Source organism: Squalius cephalus, assembly GCF_949319135.1.
Source record: "Squalius cephalus genome assembly, chromosome: 22".
NCBI lineage: Eukaryota > Metazoa > Chordata > Actinopteri > Cypriniformes > Leuciscidae > Squalius > Squalius cephalus.
This window is the reverse complement of record NC_137143.1, coordinates 26050052-26073261: the sequence shown is the minus strand read 5'-3', so window position 1 is coordinate 26073261 and position 23210 is coordinate 26050052. Positions and strand designations below refer to the sequence as shown.

Below are 23210 nucleotides of genomic sequence, written 5' to 3'. Positions count from 1 at the left end.
TCTGACAGCATTGCATTAAGCAAACCATGCTTTTCTCAATTTATACACACACATAAAGAGAGATGCACGTAGCTGACCCTGAGAGAAATGGAAATGGAAAGAGAGAGAGTCACCTTGGAGTGAAAGACAATTGTTCTGAGCGCTGCCACAACAGTAATGCGTGCAGGCTTTTATGTGCGAACGTGTGCGTTTTTGTGTGAGGCATCTCTTTCTGGAGTTGTTTGGAGAGCAGTCTAGCGGCTTAACAATGCTTTCTTTCATTACTATATTGAACCATATTATATATTTAATTTTCTTATTTGCTTATGAATTGTTTATCATGTCCCCATGACCTAAATTGAGGCTCTGTTGCTCTGTTGAGTCATTTGGCAACATTTTAATCTTTATCAAAGCATGTTGGATTGCAGAGGAAGGCTGCTGCACTAATGAATGGAGTCTAATGGAGTCTGGTCCCACAGTTTCTGTATTCTATGCCTGGCTCATGGGAACCACTTTATGTGGTCTGCTATAGATTATATCATGTAAAAAAAAAAAAAAAAAAGTGGTATGCTGTAAATGAATTTGGGAAGAGTTCTGAAACTCATTTGCTCAGCTCGTCTTCCAGAAAGCTCAGAGAGTGGAGATGTTTAACCACCCTCCTTTCATTATGCATCGCAAAAAGCTGTAGCTAGTTTGTTGTTTTGTAATTAGTGGTGCTTGCTCTAAGGTTCATGCTATCATTCATGCTTAGGGATGTGAACAGACCATGAGAACTACATCTCAGCATAGACATGACCCCCTAAAACAGCTTAGCAGCCACCTAGAACACCCTTGAAGCACCTCAAAATCCCATACCAACTAACTAGAACACCCTTTCAACTAGAGCTGCACATTAAAAAATCATGATCTCGATTCAAACACCTACACGATCTCATTCCTAAATGACAACGATTCGCCTGTGTCACAGGCTCTTTGGAAAACCGTTCCCGTGGAAAAAAATTTGCAAAACACACAATACGTACCAATACGGACATATCACTGCAGTTTTTAAAAGAAATGAACACTAGAGGCAGTAAAACAGCAAGCACTTTTAATTGTTTTCACACACAATTATGATTACAGGGGAAAATTATGGATTAATAAATACTTGTTTTCACGCGGCTCCTTGCACAATTATGTTATGACCTTAAAACACTTTTTACCATAGTGCATGATTTGTAAATGAGTATATTTTTGAATTTGCATCACTTAAGCAGGTCCATATCTTCAGTTTTACTGACTTAAGCTTGCTCAGTAGCTCAGTTGGTACAAAAATGTATTGTGACGTGAAGAGCTCGGGTACAAATCCTGTGCAAGGCAAGTCACGATAAAAAAGCTCAAAGTTCAAAATCAAGCTAAAATGCCATGGTTATGATTACGTTTTTATGATGCATTTGCTTTTGTTAACACTATCGGGTAGGTTTAGGGCAGGGTATAGTGTAGATGTACGTTATTTTAAAACGCAATTGAGCATTAATCTTTTAGCGCCACTCACTGGACATTTCAGTTCAGAACAGCAGTGATACCTACAAATGCAGACGTAATAAAACGTTCATCTGTTCCGGAAAAAAACTAAACGCGCTTTTAGCGCCACTCACTGGACATTTCACTTTGAAACTGTCGCGAAATGTGCACAACACAACGTATTTTGCGCTTTGCGAAAATGTTGCCATAGGTACGTTTTCGAATGAGCCTGGGCTGATTAAACCTTTGACGAAATCACACAGGAATATTCAAATCCACGTTTGCGCTGCCGTTAACCTAGGGAAAGCAGTAGGTCTTGTCAACCACACAGAATCGCTATTTCTGCCTTACAAATATTCAAATTATCACAGAAGTACTGGAATAAAAGTTTATATTTCGGATATAAACACTATGGAAGCGATCAAACTAGAGCAATTCACCTTTGTAAAGTAACTTGGTGCTTTAAATAATGATAGTATCGATTGCATTGTTACGCCACTAGGTGGCAACAAGTGACTTAAAACATTTATTTGTCATTGAATCATTCATTCAAGAGATTCGTTCAAAAATGCTGATTCATCCAGTAATGAAGCGAGTAAATTTAATCATCCATTCAAATTCAAACTCAAATTTTTTTAAGAATTCATTCAAATTAATTATACATTTTAAATAGACTGCAGCAATTAACATTTTGTCAGAACCTCTAGTAAATTACATGTTATTTTGTTTAGTTATATGTTGAGAATCGTGGGAGAATCATGATCTCTATTTGAAACGAATAAAATATGATTCTCAATTTATCCAAAATCGTGCAGCTCTACTATCAATCAACCCCCCAAAACACAATAGCTAGAACACCTTAGCAGCCAACTAAATCACAACCCCTAGCAACCCCCTTAAAATCTCCTAGCAATCACACAGAATGCCCTATCAACCACCAAAAAGCACACAAGCAACCAACTTGAAACATGACAGCAGCTTTTGCACGAGTAAGCAACACTCATATTTGTGATAAAAAGAAAAAAAAGTAAAAAATCTGGTTCTATATAGTCTTTGTGGCAGAGCGTAAGCGTATCACAAAGTGTAAGTAAAAAAAAAGTGGAACATGAATGTTTTCGAGGGCGACAGCTACTCACAGTCTCTCTTTCCTATCTCCTAAACTGCTACTAATTAATCTTTTGCTGTTACTTGGATTACAGGGTTGAGGTCTGGAGCCTTTAAGAGCCAATCAGAGATTAATTGTGTTGGACATAACATACTCTGAAATTAGTTTTCTCCTCCATTACTTTGTTTTCAAGCCACCTAGTTATTTAATAATTTTTTTAACTGATTTCACACAGTGGCCTGACGGGTCTGTGGAGATTGTTCCTGCGTGACGGCGGGAAGCAGTTTGGCGTGAAACAGCCTCTATTTTGAGAGAGCGTGTGAACTGCTGTGTTAGGAATTTCAGGGAGAAGAGGAGAAGAAAAACGATATTTCATTCCCCGAGGCTGAACATGTCACTGATGAGGTTTGGTGATACCAACACAAACGGTCCAGTGACATAGCCAGCATCCCATTTTATACTTCTCCTCTTCTTTGAAGAAGAAAAAAAAAGCTTCCATTAACAATAGCTGTGCTCATAAAAGCATGCTTATATGAGAGATGAGAGGCCAGCTCATATACTCATCACTGCGCGTTGATGCATTAGTATTTTCAGCATTCGGACCTCTGAGAGGGTTGCACATAAATAATCCATCATTTCTCCTGCAGAGATCAGGTTCGTTCATTCATTCACATAAGACTTCCCGATACGTGCATAAGGTTTCTTAATACTGTACACACAACACTTTTAAGGTCAGTGGTTCTAAACAGGTCCTTCACAGTCTGATATGTTCAGATAATCATGCATATTTACTAGGATGGCAAAATAAATATGCTTAACACACTTCTTATAGTTTATATATATATATATGAAGATGTGCCCGATTCTGGATAAAGTAAGAATCACGATTTTTTGGTTTCAAATAGGGATCACGTTTCTCCCCCAGTTCTGAACAGACTAAATAAAATAACACGTAAAGAGGTTCTGACAAAATATGAATTGTTGCAGTCTATTTAAAAAAATTATAATTAGGATGAATATAAAATAAAATAAAAGGTTTGAATGAATGATTCAATGACTCACTCATAAAGACTTCACTTGTTTCATTTCTGGATGAATCAGCGTTTATGAAGGAATCTCTTGAGTGTACGATTCAATGACTCACTCATAAATACTTCACTTGTTTTATTACTGAATGAATCTCTTGAATGAATGATTTAATGACAACTACTGTACATTTGAAACAGTCATTTTTAACAACATAATCTTATTTGAAGGGGCATGTTTCTTTCAAAAGGGTATTTGCTCTATTTTTATCGCTACCGTAGACATCAGTGTTTATATCTGAACTCTGAAATGTTATCCCAGTACTTCTGTGATCATTTGAATTATTTTAAGACATAAATAATGATACTGTGTGGTTGAAAAGCCTGTTTGTAAAGTTGTTTCATTCCTATGCATTGCAAAGGCTCTCTCTGGCTCAGTGTCAGCGCCAACGCAGATCTAAATGTTCCAGAGTGATTTTGTCAAAGGATTAATAGACACAGGCGATTCGTTGTTTTTCAGAAATAAGATTGCATGTGTGATGAGAACTGCTAATTTAGCTAGTTTCTTCCATACGCACACACACCCACGTTGCAAAGGCCAAACGCAGCATGACACCAGGGGGTGGCTTAGGCAAAGCTGTTGATAGCCTCATCTCCCAAATCACTAACAGGTGGTCAAAGACTGGGCTGTGCTCACCGTCTGCAAACTGCATGGGGTGTTTTTCAGTGGATGTCTTTTCTAAGGAAAGATTAAGAGGTCTTTGACCTGGTGCACACTAGTTTTAACACCTTCTTTAGCAGAGTTAACCCCATTGGTGAGAGCTGTAAGGCTATTGGCAGAGGGGTTATCGTGCTTAAATAGGTTTAGCTTGGCGTGCCCGTTATCTGTTTTGCGTTTGAAAGACGACCAAGTGTTGTTACCTCAGTTCAACTCCGGATCCAACTTCCAACACGCTCCCACATTCAACCTCTCAGATACTTATCCAGTGATAATTTGATCTTCTGCGTCGAGGCCGGAGAATCCCGACCACAGCTCCATTTAAGTTCCCAGCTCCAGCCTTTTAACAGCGAGCAGATAGGGCCGACATCGAGGGCCGACGTCTAGTTGGATGTGTTTTGTGGTTTGGCTTGAAGTTTTCAAAAGGCCTCCGTTACGTAAAATGGAAAAACTAATAATGGAGGCTCCAGCAACACAGAGAATTGCTTCGTGCACTTCTCACCAACATGGGCTGTAAAAGTTTGATGCACAAGTTGAGCATTTATAGGGCTTAGGTTACAGTTTGTCTCTCAATCTCGTTTTCGTGTCATGCCTCATTGTCTTTAATGAGGAGATATATTTGGGAAGAAGCAGGTTGATATAGGTAGCTGCTAAGAAGCTTGGGCAGATTTGAGTGTATTGATTTTTCCTGTTCTAAATCTGTTGTCTCCATCTTACGCTCCTTAAAGGTGCAGTAAGTGATTTCTGGTAAACGCTGTTGATATTCGAAATCACCAAAACAAACACGCCTATACCCAAAAGCATCACACCCATATCTTGATGCCTCTGCCCCCACATTCACGTACAGTACATGCTATGTAACACAGGCAACGACTGTTTGATGTCATCAATAAGTGAAAGCTATGATAATTCCAACGCAATCTCTCAGTAATTCGTTTGTATTTTACGAGGTGGCGACCTCACTTGTATGTTTTCATAGCATTTGTCTTGACCCCAGTGATGGGTAGGTTTAGGGGTGGGGTTAGTGGTGATGCCGCTTTCTGAAAAATCGTACGAATTCGTACGAGTGAGGTCGTAGGACTTTGTACGAATTAGCCACCTCGGGAAATACGTACAAATTGCAGTGAGATCGGGTTGGATAATTTAGGTTGAGTGTCTAATTCATTCCGATATTAAGGCGGGACCTCCTGCCTGATTATAACCGTTCTTTTGAAAGTTATATCCCCCTGACATTTTCCTCTTTTGTATTTTCTCTGCCATCTCCCTCTTTCTATAGTCGTTCTGCTAATGTCCATCTTGTGCACCGAGCTCTCTCTCCTCCGCCATCATGAGTGGACACGCCCCTTACTGCTGATTGGCTACAGGTGTGTTTTGGTGCTCGGTCCGATCCACTTTTCAACAACTTTTTTCAAAATATCGCTTACTGCACCTTTATCGTTTGAATTCTTCTACACTAATATGTTGTGCCTTCTCTGTATGCAATATATTTTTTTGTTCCCTTTCAGTTAAATGTCATATGGAGGCCATCTCTTACCTCAGCAAGCTAGTTGTTCAAACAGTAGAGCATGGTGCTAGCAAAGTCATGAGTCTGATTCCCTGGAAATGCATGAAGTGATACATTGCATTCAGGGCATTCATTTAAGGATGATTTGAATTTGAACGCATGAATGTAAAACTTGCTTTGTTATGATTGTTTTGTAATGTTAATGATTATCTTTGTGTTTTGTGTGTGAAATGTTAAGGACCGCTATCTTGATTCATTTTAAGATGCATGCCCCAAGATGTCTTCTGATTCTGCAGAGATCCTCATTTTAAAGTATTGCTTGCAGTAACTTCTCCTCATTTATTCAAAATGTTATTCTGATAAAAAAAAAGCTGTGAGGTTCAGTTGGATCGTTTGTCTTCACATACAGCTCATAACTGAAGAAACAAAAAACAAAAAAAACAGGCTGTGCTATGAAGTGTTTATGTTTATGAATGTGAGAGGCCGCAGTGGACCAGATCTTTAGCGTGTGTCTGAGAATGTTTGTTTTTGAAGTGCTCTAAAAGCTTTTTGCTCTTCTGCGAGGTGTCCTTGGGGAGGTCTGGACCACCAGTGGTGGAGAATCAGGAGGAATCCACAATCTGCTGTGTAAGGCTCTGAGCTTTCAGGAGCGACCTCGGACGATTAACAAATCAATTACACGCCGCTGCATTTCGTTACAGAGGAACATGTGCCATAGCTCTGTAACCTCAGCATGAAGCCGTGCCGATTCGAGACACCCTGCACTCTGACCAACCCCTGACGGCACTGCTCCAGCCGTGAACCCAACGGGTGACCTTATCCAATAATAGAGAGAGTAGATTGCACATGTTTGTTTGTCTTCACATTCACTGAAGCAGAAGTGTGCTTGACATTTCCAAAGCAGTACCTCGACTCTCAAAGCCCCCAGCGGAAACTTTTAACACCCTTCCTCTCAAGAAACACGTTCAAGAAATGGTGTCATAAACCCATAACCACTCTTAATTAGTGCACGGTCCATTTGTGGACATCTCTATTTTGAATAAACCTACATTATCTCAAGTATCATGTTTGCATTTGTAGAAACCAGCTTTTCTTCTGAACTACAGGGTTCAAATAAGGATTAACTGTCACGCTGTTTGATGTTAAGCGTCTCATCCGGGGTTCTCTTCTGTAACACCTTTTTGAAATTCTAATTAGTCCCACACACTTCATCCAAATGAAATAAAATTATGTGGGAGATTTCTGCACAAGTAATACATGCAGTGCAACGTGGGAAGTGAGGTTGTTAAGCTGGGCACATTTCGGCCGAACCGCAGGGCTCGCTACTTGAAAGGGAATAATACAGGAACGAGGTGCACATCTTTGAACAAATTCGTTTTGAGCAGGATCCTCCCCCCCCCCACCCCCCCCCTCACACAATTTCGTATCTTTGAAAAGAATGAATCAGATTTAGATTCTCCATCTATTGCCTTCTTTCCCTCAGTTTCCTTTAATCCTCCAATATATATGCACATTATTATTATAAAAATATGAATATGAACTAGAAGAAAATGTAAAAAATTAGTTTTGAGCAGGACTATATATATTATATATACACACATTTTATGGTACAAATATAAATATAAAAAAGAAGAAAATATGGTTAATTTTTACATTCTTTATTATTTTAAAATGTGTTGTATATTATTTTTTCATATTGTTTAGAATGGGATGGCACAAAACCGTGTATAAACACTTTATATATTGGAATGGTATAGTTCATATAGATATTTTTATTGATTGGAAAAGCCACCTGTTTCCTACAATAACCCCCAACACTCTTGCTCCCTAAAGCCTAAGAATCGTTAAACCATCCACCATGTTTCGACTCAGAGAGGTTATCCCTTGTATCACACCTCTAATGTGCTTAACTGGAAAGCCAAGCCACCTCGCTCTCTCTATCTCAAGCTCTCGTTCTCACTCTGTCCCTCTATCCTTGACGTCTGCCTCAGGTCTCACCGTTGTATCCTATATTTCCTAGAGAGTCTGAGCATGAAAAATGACATTGGCAAGAGCCTTTTTATATCTCATAATGAGCTTAAGAAATGTATTTTCCACTTCGCTTGTTTTTAAGAACAACGACCAGAGCTTTAAGGACGAGTTGAATGTCAGAAAGCCTTTTGTTTCTCACTTCAATAAAGCAAATGAAAGTTTTGATATGTGAATGAATTTTTTTTTTTTTCAGTGTACTCATACTCATACTAGAAAAGGACAGCTGCCATCTTTTCTGTTAACATAGTTATGGGATTATGTTCTGCATTTCCCGAGAGAAAATTGGGTCTTATCTGGTCTGTATGACAGTTGCCACTGACTGCATCCATGTCAGCCGGACACAGGCGGTTGGGAGATAGAAGCAGGTCTGCCCTGAAGCTTTTATAATCCCACCCGGGATTACTGTAATCTCCCTCTCTTCATTTTTGAAATCGGGATTTGTGAAAAGAAATGGTGACTAGATGTGGTTATTGCCACTGAGATACACTGTCTGGCTCACATATGTATAAGGGCTTCTTTTGTGGCTCAGATCGCTTGTTCTGTAGTTATGACGAGCGCTGGAATTGAAAATCGCTGTAATTGCACTCAGAAAGGATTTCATGTATTAAAAACACAAAAGAACAGACATGTAAAAATGGTAATGCAGATTTTAGCCTAATTTGCCCAGTGTTCTTGTTCATGCATTAAAATAGGTTTTATTCCAAAAGGCTGTAGGATCAAAAAATCGTGTGAGGGGACACAACCCTCCCACCCTTATGTTGCTTCAAACCTGTGTAACTTACTGTCTTTTGTGGAAACCAAAAGATGATAGTTTGGAATATGTATTTTTTATCCATACAATTAACGGCAGTAGGGTCCAGTGTTGTTTTCGAACCCATTGTATTTTCATTGTCTCTAAAATATCTTCTTTTGTGGTCCACAGAATAATGAAAGTCATACAGGTTTAAAAATGAAATGAGAGTCAGTAATTGATGACAGATTTTTGTTTTATGTGTCCGGCTGCATTTTTTGTCTTTGTATTGTGACCAAACCAATCATGAGAAAAAAAAAAAAAGTTTAGAGATTTTTAAAAGTAAAGTGGATAGTCACAATGGTTGTTATGCACCTGTCTGGGACCGTTTTAGGACAATGATATCCACTCATAAGTGGACATTTGGGACACAGATTAGACTTAGCATTAATGGCGATTTAAACCCTTAAACAACAGAAAGCGGAGTGTCGTGGCTATTATATTTAAAAGGTTCCTGTCAAATCCAAGCTTAGATAAAAACGGATGACCTGCGGTGTCTGTTGAGCTCCCCGTTATTAATCTCGATGAATATAACTCTGACCACAAACGTCTAGAGTCATGTGGCGTTAATTTCAAAGGAAGCAATTAATTTTTCAAAACTTTTAACTGGGGAGACCAGAAGCAGGAAATGGCATTTGGTTCGTTAAGGCTAGACGATAGATAGGCTCAGTAACCACAGGAAAACATGACCGGCTAATTGAATTTGATCACTTGGTAATGCACCAGAGAAATGACCTAATCAATGCCCGTGCCATTGAGTAGGCCATTCTTTGTCTCTGCCCCTATAATGAATGCATCGCTTGAGAGTCCGATTATTCTGTTATTCATTTGAGTCGGCTCGGCACGCACTGGGGTAACTTGTCCTGCTCTTGTTTGTTATGTAGTTGTAAACATCGATCGCTCTTTGTTTATGAAGCTTTATTGTGTACATTTCGCAAATGCGATTCCACCCAGGGGCTTGGTGTTCAAACAGCCAAACAAACAGACGCAAAAAAACGGCTTGTTTGCCCTTGAAACCTTTGATTCTCGATAGCCCGTCATGTCAGATGGCTGTTTTACACTCAATTAGGGAGCTATTGGACCCCAGTCTGTTTGCAGTCAGAGTTTGGTTTGTTTAGTTGCTGTGAAAGTTTTCTTCTGGGGTACGGTTAATGTGGAGATATAAATAAATCTAAATTATGGATGTGAGCTACATATATTTGACGTTCATTTTTGGTCTCATTTCCCATAGTATAATGCATTTCACATAGCTGCTTGTCACAAAGTTTTGGTGGTAAATCCAATACAACAAAATATGAATAAATCAGTGACGCTGACACCTGTTTAATACCTATGAGAGCATTTTAGTGCCAAATTAAAATAAAACATTTAATATTTGGATAATAAAGTCATAATATTTAGAAAATAATCTCAACATCACAAAATAAAAGTAATACTATTTTGAGAGTAAAGTTAAAATAATGAGAGAATGAAGCTTTTTTTATTTCATTTTATTGTATTTAATTATTTCAACAATGCACAAAAAATACACTAGTAAATGGTGGTCACTAATCCTTATTGTGGCAGTGACATTGATGATGAAAAAACAGAAACAACTAAAAAGTCTGTTTTAAACAAAGTGCAAACAGCCTTAATTTTACTTTGCTATGGTCCAGTGTAAACTTTTACGTATAGGCTACATTAAATTGTAATTGTACACTACTGAATGTTTGTCTGTATGCTAAATATAGCCTTTATAGTTTGTCAGTAAACTATATATATATATATGTATCTGTCCACTTGGCAGACTTACAAGGTTGAATTGAACGTAATGCACACATGCTCTTCTCCGAGTTGTGTTTGTATTGTCAGACAGCAGAGGGCACATATCTGGCACGGCGAAATACCCAGATGCATTTCACAAGCCAGAGAGCTCCAATGACGTTCGAAAGGCAGATGGGCATATATGCTGCATAAGCATCCCTTCCTTTCCCTCATGACATCTTCCCCCCCACCTCCATACCTATCGCTTACAATGCCTCTATATTTCATTCTCTGTTTGTCTTGTAAACACGCTTATGCACACACACACACACACACACAGATTTGCCTGTCTTTTGTTCATTTGTCTCTATTGAAAGGAGGCATCTGGCTGGTCACCGTGAAAACACTCAAGAGAGTGTAGTGAGGATTCCTTGAAATAGATGAGCCATTTTCTGCTTCTCTCTTGAGAGAGTCTGTTTTCTCCCACACACTCCCTTAGACAAAGTTCCTCCCGTTTTGTTGCTTCGCACGAGTTTGCTTACCTGTTGTTTGGGGAGTTTATGTTTAAAAGTCCTACAAAACCTCCTTTGGAGAGATTTGGGGATCACACAATTCAAATCATATACATTTTTATTAGTATTTATAAATTATTATTTAATATATATACACACTAGGGGTTGAGCAACTTTTTTAAAGTCGACATTTATGTGATGAAAGCCGATGTCGACCAGTCGCTGATGGCGTCATCGATGAACAAATAAGCCTGAACCTTGAGCAGAGACTCGAACGCGAGTTGCCTTGTGCACAGCTATGACATATGACAGAGCTTCTACATAACAGTTTTTTTCTTTGGGTAGTTATATTTCTTATTCTGAATCAGATAGAGATAAAGTAGCACAGTAAAGATTACATATATATGAATGCGTGAGAGAGCGATAGCGTGAAGTGCACGTGGCAGCGTCTCTCTACTAATAGTGAAGCTGTGAGTTTTAGTTACTAAGAAATATATGCTAGAACTTTTCAGTTTCTAAGCTATTTTATTGAGAAGTCAAAGAGCAGAGTTTACAATACATTTCTGTGCTACTGAATGATTCTGTGTGCGTGCGATCTTCACGTGAAATGCGCGCTGCTGTCTGAGTGTGTGTGTGTGTGTGTGTGTGTGTGTGTGCGTATGCAGCAGCAGTTTAGAACAACGATTAACTTATCTGTACAATAAGCTGTGTAAAATGTGCATTCACTCGATCAATTTTGAGCATCCAGATAGTATAATCATATTGTGGAGCGCTCTCTGAGTGTGTTTTTATTTGTCATTTTAACTGAAACGGAGCGTAAAAATGGACTTCAAAGATTTCTTATCCTGTTGTGCCCTCTATAGGCCATGAATGATCAGCGATCAGGTGTGTGTGAGTGTGTATTAACATCATTGTTTTATTAAATAACTAAGGTATTAGGTTTTCCTGTACACAAGCACCAATGTGCAAATATTGGTGATAGTTTGTATAAATATTCAGTTAAAGTACAAGCAGTGATGTTTTCTTTGAAAAATGTATTTTGAAGTTAGGAGTTAGCCATTAGCGTTTGTCTCTATTAATAAAGAAGCATCTGGCAACTTTGAAAAGTCTGATAAAAATAAAAGAATGGTAGAAGTTAGAAAACTGCTGAATCACTTACAAAACAAAGAAAAATCTAGAAATCAGTCATGGAAAGTCTAGAGTATTTTGCTAATGGCTCCAGTCGAAAACATGCAGATGGAAGCTAATCCTGTTGTTAATACTTGTTTGCTGCATTACTGCAAATGATGGTCCAGTGCCCTCATTTGGGAGTTAAACACTCAATTAAAACAAGCGTAAGTTTAATAACAGTGATAAATAGTGTTAGTCATTAGCTGTCTGCTAGCCTGTTGCATGTAACAGCTGGACTGGATATGAAAATAGCAGAAACGCAGTTACCTGATGCCATACACCTCCGTGTCTCATTAAAGCCAGGACCTGAAGTTGTAAAAATCAGTATGTGCTAATTGGCAGGAGAATGTGTGATCTGTACTACTGTAATGTACTTTATATTAGCTTTTAGTTGTTGATACAAAGCATTTATTTATAGCGGCTCACAGCAACACTGTTGGAACGAACAGGCGACGTTGGCTGCCAGCCTGCAAGATCGTGTTTAGTTTTTTTCTTGATTGTGGATATTTTCTGATCAAGTTTTTGCGAAAGACACATGGTAATGGAAGAAAATTTAAATAAGCAGGCCGCATGGAGCCGTGCATGACCCAGAGCTGCCATGGCCAACGGACACAGCTTGCGCAATCTCAGGAAAAGCCTCATGAATCTCGACTGAGACCGGCACTATCCTCTTCGCTCTCTCGCTCAGAGATTTTCTCCAGGGGCAGTTTGCACACAGGCAGGATGTTGTAAAACACTTCCTCTGAAAGTGCTCTTATCAACCTTTTAAAACGCAGACGTGTGTAGGTCGTATTGCTGTGATTCCTGTCGCTGCCAAGGGCACACTGGCGCTGCTATCAAAATGAGCCATCATCCTCCGTTCTGGCACCCCTGCGAATATTTAATTAATAGATAGTGCCTTTTTAACTTATCTTTTGTAATTGCTGGTTTTTGCATTCTGGGAAAATGGCTGTAGAGCTATTTGAATGCACTGAATTCACTCTTCTTTTACCTTGAAATAGCACAGCCATGCATCAACGCTGCGCAAAAGGTTGGTTTGTCCCCTGACCCCTGAAAAGGTGCTTTTTTCCTCGGGAAATAAAGTTAAAAAAGTCGAAATGAACCAAAGTTCGCTTTGAATTTTCAAAAGGCAATTACAGCTTTAGCTGTAAAGCATTCCAATCGCTGATTTAGCCTTTGGTTCGGCTTGTGCATCTGCGCTTTTTATCTATGGCTGGAGTTGAAAGATGCGCTCCGTTCTGCGATAGAGAGTCTCAACAAAGCTCCATAAAGGTCACGAGGGTACAGAGAGGCCTACGTGACCTTTCACACAATCCCCTCCTGCTGTGGCTTTACCGTCTCGTTTCATCGTTTCAGCCGTCAGTGACATCGCGTACCATTCAAATATCTCCTTTTGAAGTCCAACAGTGCGTTGAAGAAAAATATTATATCTCTCTCCAGCAAATAGAAATTGTATTATGGCGTAAGGTTTCAGAAGCGAAAAAAGAAAATTGAAAAGATAAACATTGCTATCGCACTTTGATTATATAGCAGGTCTTTTTTATGTAAAAGTCTAAGATCTGTTTGCTTAGATCTTTTCCTGGTCGCATCTTTCAAATGTCTTTGAAATCAACAGGTGCGATTACAGTTTTATACACCAAGTACATGTGGTAATGTCAGGCATAAAAGCATATATTAGTAATAAAGAATGTTCCAGCACTGCATTACTGTACCATCAAGATGTCTGAGAGGTTTTATGATGGTGAAGAGAGAGAGGGAGGGAGGGAGGGGGGGAGAGGGGGGTTTGGGGGGTGGGGGGGTGTACGGGAGGGAGAGGAGAGGAGAAATAAGGCAGTGCATTAGTCTCTCTCAGTCTCGTGTTTAGCCGTGTCAATATTGTCTGGACCACAGCTGAGTCCAGATTCTCTTCCGTTCCACTCCGTATTGACTCAGAGTTACTGCTCAAACACGCAACATTGATGTAACATTGAGTTGAGTAATTGAAACCTATAGAAGAGAGATCAGAGAGGGATTGTTTTTTTATATAACTCTGTAAAGAATGACAAACTGGTGAAGTTTACTCAATAAAGCGCTTCTTATTATTACTCAGCTTTGTCTTTGTGTGGCAGAACTGATTGGTAGACTTTGAGGCGTTCTCCTTTTTCACATAATGATGATAGATATGCAAAATCTTCTCAGCTGAAGTAAGAGTAAGCATGAGTAAGCACGAATCTCCAGAAAGCTGTACACAAAAATTTTAAATAAATTATATATATTATATATATTATTTTTTTTGGATTTGGATATTTGGATTAAATATGACCCACACATGTTTATTGGCATTCACACATAAAGAAAAAAAGAAATAAATACATGATTGTTTTCCATGAAGTATTAGCAAAGCATTAATACACACAGAAGATCAAAAATAAAACATGATACAATAAAATAAACTCTCAGCAAGACATTAATGAGCATTAAGATGCTGGCAGATCAAATCACATCACTGCAATCCTGTTTACGTCTTTATTTTATACTTAGTCACTCTATAAAGTAAATACAATTAGCTTCTATTAAGAACAGTAGTTGTGAATGGAAGTTCTCAGAAGGTTTTGCATGTGTGGGTGAGTGCGCAGAGCCTTTAACAACCCATCCTCTCATTTTCTCATCCCAACAAACTCCCTCCTCTTCATTCCATTTTCTGCCTTGCTCCTCCACTCTTATTTGTATCTAACAGGTCATTAAGTTCACAAATGTGCAATTGAGTGTTTTGGATGTTTAATTAGCATGTTTCCTTGACTAATTAAAATGCACAAATCTAAGGATTAAAGCCCCCCTCTTTTTCTGCTTCTCTCCCACCCCATTTTATGAATAATTAATCAATCTCTTTCACCAGGAGATTCAGTTGCACACCAGGACACATTTCAGTGTCGTGCAAGACGTAAACTCTTTTCCTTTTTCCTTCACAGACAGACAATTTTCCTGCAGAGCCCAATTACATGGGTAACAGGCAGCAGTTTGTTCAAAGGTAAGGCCTATTTAACAGTTTTCTCAGCTTTATTTGTCTTGAACTCCTCTGCACATGAATGTTCTTTAGTTTAGAACTAAAAACCCATGCCCGTTTGATCATTCCCGTCTTGTTTTTTCGACTTGTAGCAGCTCCACGTTCAAAGATCCAGAGCGAGCCAGTCTCAGAGACAGCGGGCATGGGGACAGCGACCAAGCGGACAGCGATCAGGACACTAATAAAGGCTCCTGCTGTGACATGTCCGCTAAGGAAGCGCTCAAGATGAAGGCCACTGGCCTCAAGCCTCAACCACTTGAGCAGGGTGAGTCCTTCAACATCAGGAACTTAATTTAGAACCGAAGACTGAGTTGTTTAGAGTCCGTCTCTCTTCTTGTGCTCATTCTTATAGTGTTTCTTTTTGAAATTCGCTCAAATTCCTTATATATAAGGACGTTCCTTATATTCCTTGTGTGTTTGTTGTCTTCACCTGGCACGTTCCACAGATGCTTACACTTTTGTCCCATTAGATTTTAGATACAATGGTGAACGTTCCACCTTGGAGGCCTTCTTGATTGTTTCTAACAATTAATATCATATATGACATATACAGTAAATCCTAATTTTAACAATCTGTTGAATTGATATTAGCCATAACGATTAATTCATTCATTCATTTATTATTCTTATTTGTGGAAAGTGTCATCTTTCTCTTTGCTGTTTTCCTCTGCATGTCCCTTTCTCAATCTAAATGAAAGCTCAGTCAGAGGTCTCAAACGGTTATTCGTTTCCTGACCTCACCGCAGTTGAATCTTCATGCTGTCTCGCTCTCATTTTCGTAACAGCTCATCTCTCGCTCCCACTCTTTCGCTCTCTTTTGCTTTTCAAACTATCTTCCATCCTTTAGACTCCCTATTTTCCTTGTCCTCTTTCCTCCATCTTTCAATCCCCCCCCCCTCCCCCTTCTCTCTCTCTCTCTCTCTCTCTCTCTGTCTCTCTTTCTCACTCTCTCTCTTGTATTCCAGCCACGTTCTCAGTTTATCAAAGCAGGCAGGCCCATTATGATTTTATAAGCCAAACCACTCTAGCCGTTCCATTTAGTGAGTGCTGGTTAGGCGCTGGTAGGCGCTTCCTTAAAATTTTGATAATGGAACATGGAAAATGACTTATCATCCAGCAGGCCATGTCACATTCTCAACCTGATTAAATATGAATAATTATTCCGGCTCTCTCTTGGTAGGACAAATTACTCGTGACATGTTAGAACAATAACTTCAGATAAGAAAGCAGTCCCATACTCCCTTTCCATTGCACTCGTTTGCGAAAGAAGCATGTAAAGATGGTTTTATTCATCTATACCCAGGTCTGTTGGGCCATGTTGAAGACTATTACACTGGGGCCATATTCCACAAAAGACAATCTGAGAGAAAAAAAAAAAAAAAACATGAGAGAAAGAAAGAGAATAAATGGGCCACAGAAAGCAATACATCAAATATAATGGCACAATTAATCAATAGAACAGAGGGGAATCTGCCGCTATCTGAGCCGAGGCAGCGGACGAGTACGCCAAGCCTGTCTGCCTTGATTTGGCTTGTGTGTGTATGTGTGTTTTCATTTGGATTCAGGAATAGACTGAATGCACTGGCAAGAGAAATTGGCCAATTAAAGGGGCCCATATGTTTCATATTTTGAGAATGTTGTTATTTAATGGTGCATGGGAAAGGGTTGGAGAATGGCTGAAATTAGCTAGTTTAACAGTGTGACTCACTTACACATACAAAAAGACAAAAGCCGCAGCCACAATTGTCACACGTCCAACAAGCTTTAGAGTTACCTAAGCCAAGAACAATGAAAAGAACAAGAACAATGTCTGCATGTGTTTTATCCTTATTTGTAGTTGTTGTCGACTCTTTCTGCATTTTACAATGTTACAGCAATAACTGATGACAAGTGAAAGTCTGAGTCAATCATTCATTCACCAATCAAAACTTTGGTTTATTCACAAGACAACTGACTATCTTCTATAAGTAAGTCGTTGAATTATTTACTCAACCAAATACAATCTGCTTAAAAAACATGTTCCTCAATAGTTTCGTTGTGTTTATTGAACTCTTATATAAAAGTGGTGTCAAGTGGTGTTTTTCTGCGTGGAAAGATGTACAGTAGGCTGTAGTCAATGAAACATAGACACTGAGCAGCGTTAGTACGAAATCGCAATCAGACTGTAACTCACTGCTTTGTGTTTGCGTTAAGTTAAATATGTTGTCTACTCGGATTAGTTTTATAGTATATTTAGTTATCCTCTCAAACAGGTCACTTTTGATGACCAAACTCTTTACTTTACTTCCTTTCCTCACACTGTTCTGTTTTATTGAGTATTGAAATCAATAATTAAGCTACAAGACAGTTAATTGGGAACGGCTGTCTGTTTTGTCAATATATCTCCAGATATGTCCAGAGGGCTGGGTGTATCTTCTCTCAGACAGGCACACTTTAAACTCTCTCACAGAAATGACACATGACAGTCTAGAAAAAGCCCAGGCTAGCCTAGAGATCCCCTGTGTCCTCTTGTAAGCATTATCACATCCAACATTAGACCGTCTCCACTACCACCAGCTTCTAAATCTGTGTTAAAAGCCTCTGAAATGGATATTTTACAGTTGCTGTATGCTATAACAACATTGCTGTGTAGTAAACGTTATGTCTCACTACATATGCAGCGTATTATAGTGGTGTCTTTAACGGTGGAGTATTATAGCTGTTTATGGCAGCAGGTTATGGTCAGTGGATATCAATATGTGTGTGCGCACACGAGGAGCCGCTTGGGCTTGATGCATTATTTAGGAAATGGAAACTTCTCTTTTTCTGCCTGCTTTTCCCTACTTTATCACCCTCTCTAATCTCTCATTCTTTGGTTTTGACTCATATTACACTATATATAATATTTATAATTATCATTAAATTATTAATGTGTCCATTATTACAATTCTTTGTTTTAAAACTTCAAAACAATTAATACTGTGGGTGAAAAAGACTTACCAAGTAGCTTCCTATTCCTTTAATGAGACACTTGAGCTTGTTTGTCTTTCACAAGTTTTGACAGTTCATAGTGCAATTCTAATTGACGTTGTGAAGAATAGATAGAAGTATGGGTGAGACGAGCGGCAAACTATCTTCTGCACAAATCGACCTCTGTGCAATGCCTTTTTGTTTTCATTTACTCACCCTCAAGTTGTTCCAAACCTGTACACATTTCTTTGTTCTGCTGAACACAAAGGAATATAATTTGAAGAATGTTTTTAACCATACAGTTTAACCGTTTGTTTACAAACCACTGAATAACCAAACCATTGACTTCCATAGTATGTAAAAATAATAATAATACTATGGAAGTCAGCGGTGCCCCACAACTTTTTGGTTGCAAACATTCTTCAAAATATCTTCCTTTGTGTTCAGCAGAACAAAGAAATGTATACAGGTTTGGAACAACTTGAGGGTGAGTACAAATTTTTGGGTGAACTATCCCTTTAAGAGCTAATGGATATTATATATCCTTTCTTTAAAAGGATCCATCCATCCATTATTTGGCTTCATAGTCTTTAATCAAAATCATTATTACTTTTAATAATAAGTTACATATAACTTATTTGTTCTGTGCAATTCTAGTATTGAACGCCCACTTTTCAGTCAATTCCTGATTAAAAAAATTCCCATCCTGCATGTTTTTTTTTTCTCATTAAATGTAAAATACGTCACATTACAGAAGTAAAATGCTATTTGATGTTGACTTTAAGTACCCCCTCGGGTATGTTGTGAATTCCATTTCTAGATGCGTTTCTAGATAAGCATACATGCTTGGAATATTAACTAGCTGCTGTACCAACAACTGTTATTGCTGATGGCAAATTGTGTATTCATAAGGGCAAAATTAAATATAAATGCGAATGAAAAAAGAAACAGAACAAGATATTAATCGCTGGACGGAGTCTTTCTTATTATTGCATGCATACACATGCATGTTTTCACTTCCTTTCAGACATGCACCCTAGCTACTTTTCAGGGTTGTGAGAATGTGATGCCCGTGTGTGTGTGTGTGTGTGTTTGCGATTTTTCAAAGGTAATATTTCAGTCGAGCAGAGAGAGACCCAGTCTGTTCACACAGACACAAACAACAGAGGGTAGTAGAAGACAATACTCATTTTCCTCTCTCCCTTTCTCTCTCTCTCCCTCTCTTTCGCCATCTACTCTAATTATGTTCACCCTCTAGCGCAAACACATTCATAGAAATCATAACAGGGAAGACATACGCATTGTGAATAGAACTGCAGTCCCGCATGGATCTGGTGTCATGTTTTGATCCCTGTAGAGAAGAGTTAGTTTTATCTGCCATGTTCCTCTCGCTCTCTCGTTCTCTCTGCTCTTAATTGGATCAGAACCAAGTTGTTCTTAGAACAAACACAAGCTCTGTTCCAAAACCTAGTGAGCTGCCTATACATAGACAGTGTTTTAAGGCATCATTTTCCCAATGGGAATGCTGTTCTAAAAACATGGGTTGCAATTTGAGATGTTGTTTTGGCCCAAATTTAAGTATCCTTTGCAGATAAGGCAATCCCAGAATGCATGATGATAATACATTTTTTATGTGATTTATAAACTCTTTTACTCAATATTGGCGTGATGTGCTCAATTATTTATTTATTTTTTATTATTTAATGCGCACTCTAATTTTCTTTCTGTTTCTGTATGTTTTATTTCACTCCCCTCTTTTCCTTCCTCCATTATGTCGCCCGGCACGTGTGCAGTCGTGAAATTGATTAATTAGGCTCTCTAAATTGGGAGCTGTGTATTAATTTAGCAGAAAAGTATTTTTCGTATTAATTGGTGATTAATTGATGTAAAGTTTTGCCTGCAGCATGGGCTAATCCTGGAATGTGTTCATCAGTGGCCATCACACGGTCCGATACGCACGTATACGAGTAACGAACACCGGACCATTATACGCAAGTGCCGAGATGTGTACCTTGCGATAATGTGTGCGTGTGTGAAAAGGTCCCATTAGATTGCTGTGTAAGTGTTCTAGATGACCTCTCTTAATTGTGTTTGATTGGAGCGCGATAATCAAATTGTCTCACCTCTTTTCCACTGTAATGCTTCAGATTATTCGTCTGAAGGAGCAAAACGGGAGAGAAGGATGGAGAAACTGAAATAGAAAAAGAAATGATTTAAATAATTGAACCAGTGTCTTCCAGTATGCTAGCTGGTTGGCTTGGGTTAGGGTTATTTTAGCATAGTATTAGTTTCTAGAAATATTTTAAATTAGTTTATATAGTGTGGCGGAGCTGAAATGACAAAGAACAAATGAAATCAATGTCATCTCCGCCCATTTCCGCTGCCAAATGGAGAAAAAGGAAATGAGGTAATCATATAAAAGGAGGAATTTAACGGTTTAAGGTTTAACGAGAAAGTGCTGAAAAAGACGTGTAGATTGTGGTTATAACTGCGCATCGACGTCGGGGTGAGTAAATTATCAGCAAAAATTTTGAAAGTGAATCCTTTAAAGGGATACTTCACCTCTGGGAAGATGAATGTGTATTTAAAATAGGTCATTTAAGTAGAAGAAATGTGAAGAAATTTTTGAATTTGGAGCTTTCTAGACTGAGAAAAGCCAGAAAATTTTTTTTTGGCTTATGTGGATGAAAGACAACAACTCCCAGAATGCACTTGCTTCGGCTGCCTTAGGAGGCCACGCCTACCGGTAAGGGAGCGCAGTTGAAAACAAACAACAAGGCTAGCCTACGTGATGAGTTTGCCAGGGATTTAGAGATCGCCCAAAATGTCCGGGATTCGGCTTTTGCGTTCTACAGTCGCCATTCTTTCATTATGTTTACTGTGGTCGAGCAGGACGAGGCTGACGGCCGCGGGAGAACGGCGCAAGGCCGGTGGCGTCATTACTGAGACGCGCCGGGTCTCGCATCTCTCACGGAGGAGCGGGAATTTTCTTAGCAATGGTAAAACGCACATCAACCGATCACTTGTTTAGCGTTCATGTAAACACTACATTCAGATTCACCGATCGGAATGAATTCAGTTAGATTGAAACAAAAGGTGTGCATGTAAACAATGAATGGCGACCGCAGAAAGCAAAAGCTGAATCCCGTACATTTTGAACGATCTCGACCGCCGGACAAGTCCGGGAAAAGGAGGATGGTAACCCCTACTTACTCAGCTTTCTCCTACTATTCAGCTTTCTCCACAGAACAAGAGCCTGCTAGCTTAGCTTCCAAAGAAAGACGGCTGACTGTGTGTACATTCTGTGAGTGAGATCCCACCCTCTATGGGCGGGCTGAAAACATGCGGAACAGCGCCATCTACTGGCTGTAGTCTTTAGCCTCTGGCCAGAAAATCCTCCGATGACGCAAAATGACAATTTTTGCGTCATCGGAGGATTTTTTCCAGACAAAAAATACACAAATCTCTTGTCTTAGGGGGATATGAGGGTGGAAAGCACGGTAATTCGAAAATACTACAGGTTTTCTACTAATACAAAGCTTAATGCTAAATCCCGAAGTATCCCTTTAATCCTTTAACCCCTGCTATAACTACACCATTATGGTGGCAAAAGGAACATACTGCTAGTATTTCATTCATACACGCACATATATAAACACAAACTTTCATGTCAGATGTGATAAATCGCGATTAATCGATTTGAGCGTACTCTTAAAAGTGTGAAATGGGTTTCTATTTTCCCTTTTCTTCTGCATTTGACGTCACAGCACAGAATAATCAATGACGAATGATTAGAGGTGTTTTCTTTTAGCCAATCAGCATCTTCGTGATATCACTAGTTGTGTTCGAGTTGAAGCGGTGCTGCGCAGATTGATCGGTGTATAACATCAAAGTCCCGAGAGAGCGATTAGAGAATAGGCGGCTTTTTAATCGCTCTCGTTATACTTTGATGTCATACACCGATCGATCTGCGCAGCGGCGCTTCAAGTCAAACACACCTATTTTTGTAAGGCTTCAGAGTGATTAGTCATATGGCATTGGTTCAAAATAAAAACGTTAGCAAGCCAAGCACCTGCCATTAAGATGAATGAGAATGCTAACGGATAGATTTCTCCAGACACAAACCCAGTCACCCATTTCCCACTCTTTTTTCTTTTTCTTTTTTTTGGCGTTGTAATCAAGATCTCTTTTACCCACTTTATCTATTGGAACAAAGTGCTGTGATGCTTGGTCACACACACATTATAGTTTTGAGACTACCTGAGAATGACAGCTGATTGATTCTCTGTGGCCACCGCAGTGCTTTGAATTGAATAGTCAGGTGGAGGCAGAGCTCTGGGAAACAACAGACGCTCCAACAAGAATCCAAAATGCGTCAGAAAACCACACAGGCGAAAGGTCTGATCAGACATATTGATTGAGATCCTGATTCTACAAGCCTTGTTTAACTTCCCTGCCAGAAACAAGATTCATTCATCAATACATGATTCATTCAGCAGGGCCTTCGTTAATGAAACAGGTGCTCGAAAACGCATGTGTTTAAAGACAACGTCAATCGGCATTCATAAAGCATGTAACTTGGAATAGTTCACTCAAATATCAAATCATTGTAAATTCTATAATAACTGAACATTTCATTGACATCAAACCTGGTGTGCCTAATGTTTTAATATGAGTGAAAAAATTCAGTGGACATAATGTTATCCATTGGGATCTGGTTGAATCAGACTCATTAAGCTATGATATTATTAATTTACATTATTTTTCCCTGCCTACGCAGGTTGTGTATGCATTAGCAGAAAAGAGTTTTTCAAAAGCAGAGAAGGTTATTACATTTTCCTCCAGAATATGCACTGGTGATTCGTGCACATTAAGATCAAGGACGTTTATTTCGAATATAATGTCACGTTGTCTTTAAGACCAGTGCATTAGTTTCTCGCACTTGTTTTGTACGTGGCATCAAACGCTTCAATAGAAAGCACAGAAAAATGGGTACGCCAAGTTCGTGTGGTGTGCCATAAAGGGGCTGAGATGATATTTTCTTCTCGGTTAGGAAATAAATCAAGAAACTAGTAGCACTCTGAAAACCTACCTAAAGGGATTGATATATTTTTTGTGTGCATATCCCTCTTTGTGAT

At 39.0% G+C, this 23210-nt stretch overlaps 1 protein-coding gene across 1 annotated transcript in view; it reads left to right on the top strand.

Moving 5' to 3' along the window:
* The window catches only part of pcdh17 (protocadherin 17), a 75095-nt gene that overhangs the window by 15758 nt on the left and 36127 nt on the right, over window positions 1–23210 (top strand). Inside the window, exons 3-4 of the mRNA XM_079856727.1 lie at window positions 15029–15087; window positions 15216–15388. Of these exons, the coding sequence (XP_079712853.1) occupies window positions 15029–15087; window positions 15216–15388 (232 nt within the window). The remainder of the gene's footprint in view (window positions 1–15028; window positions 15088–15215; window positions 15389–23210) is intronic.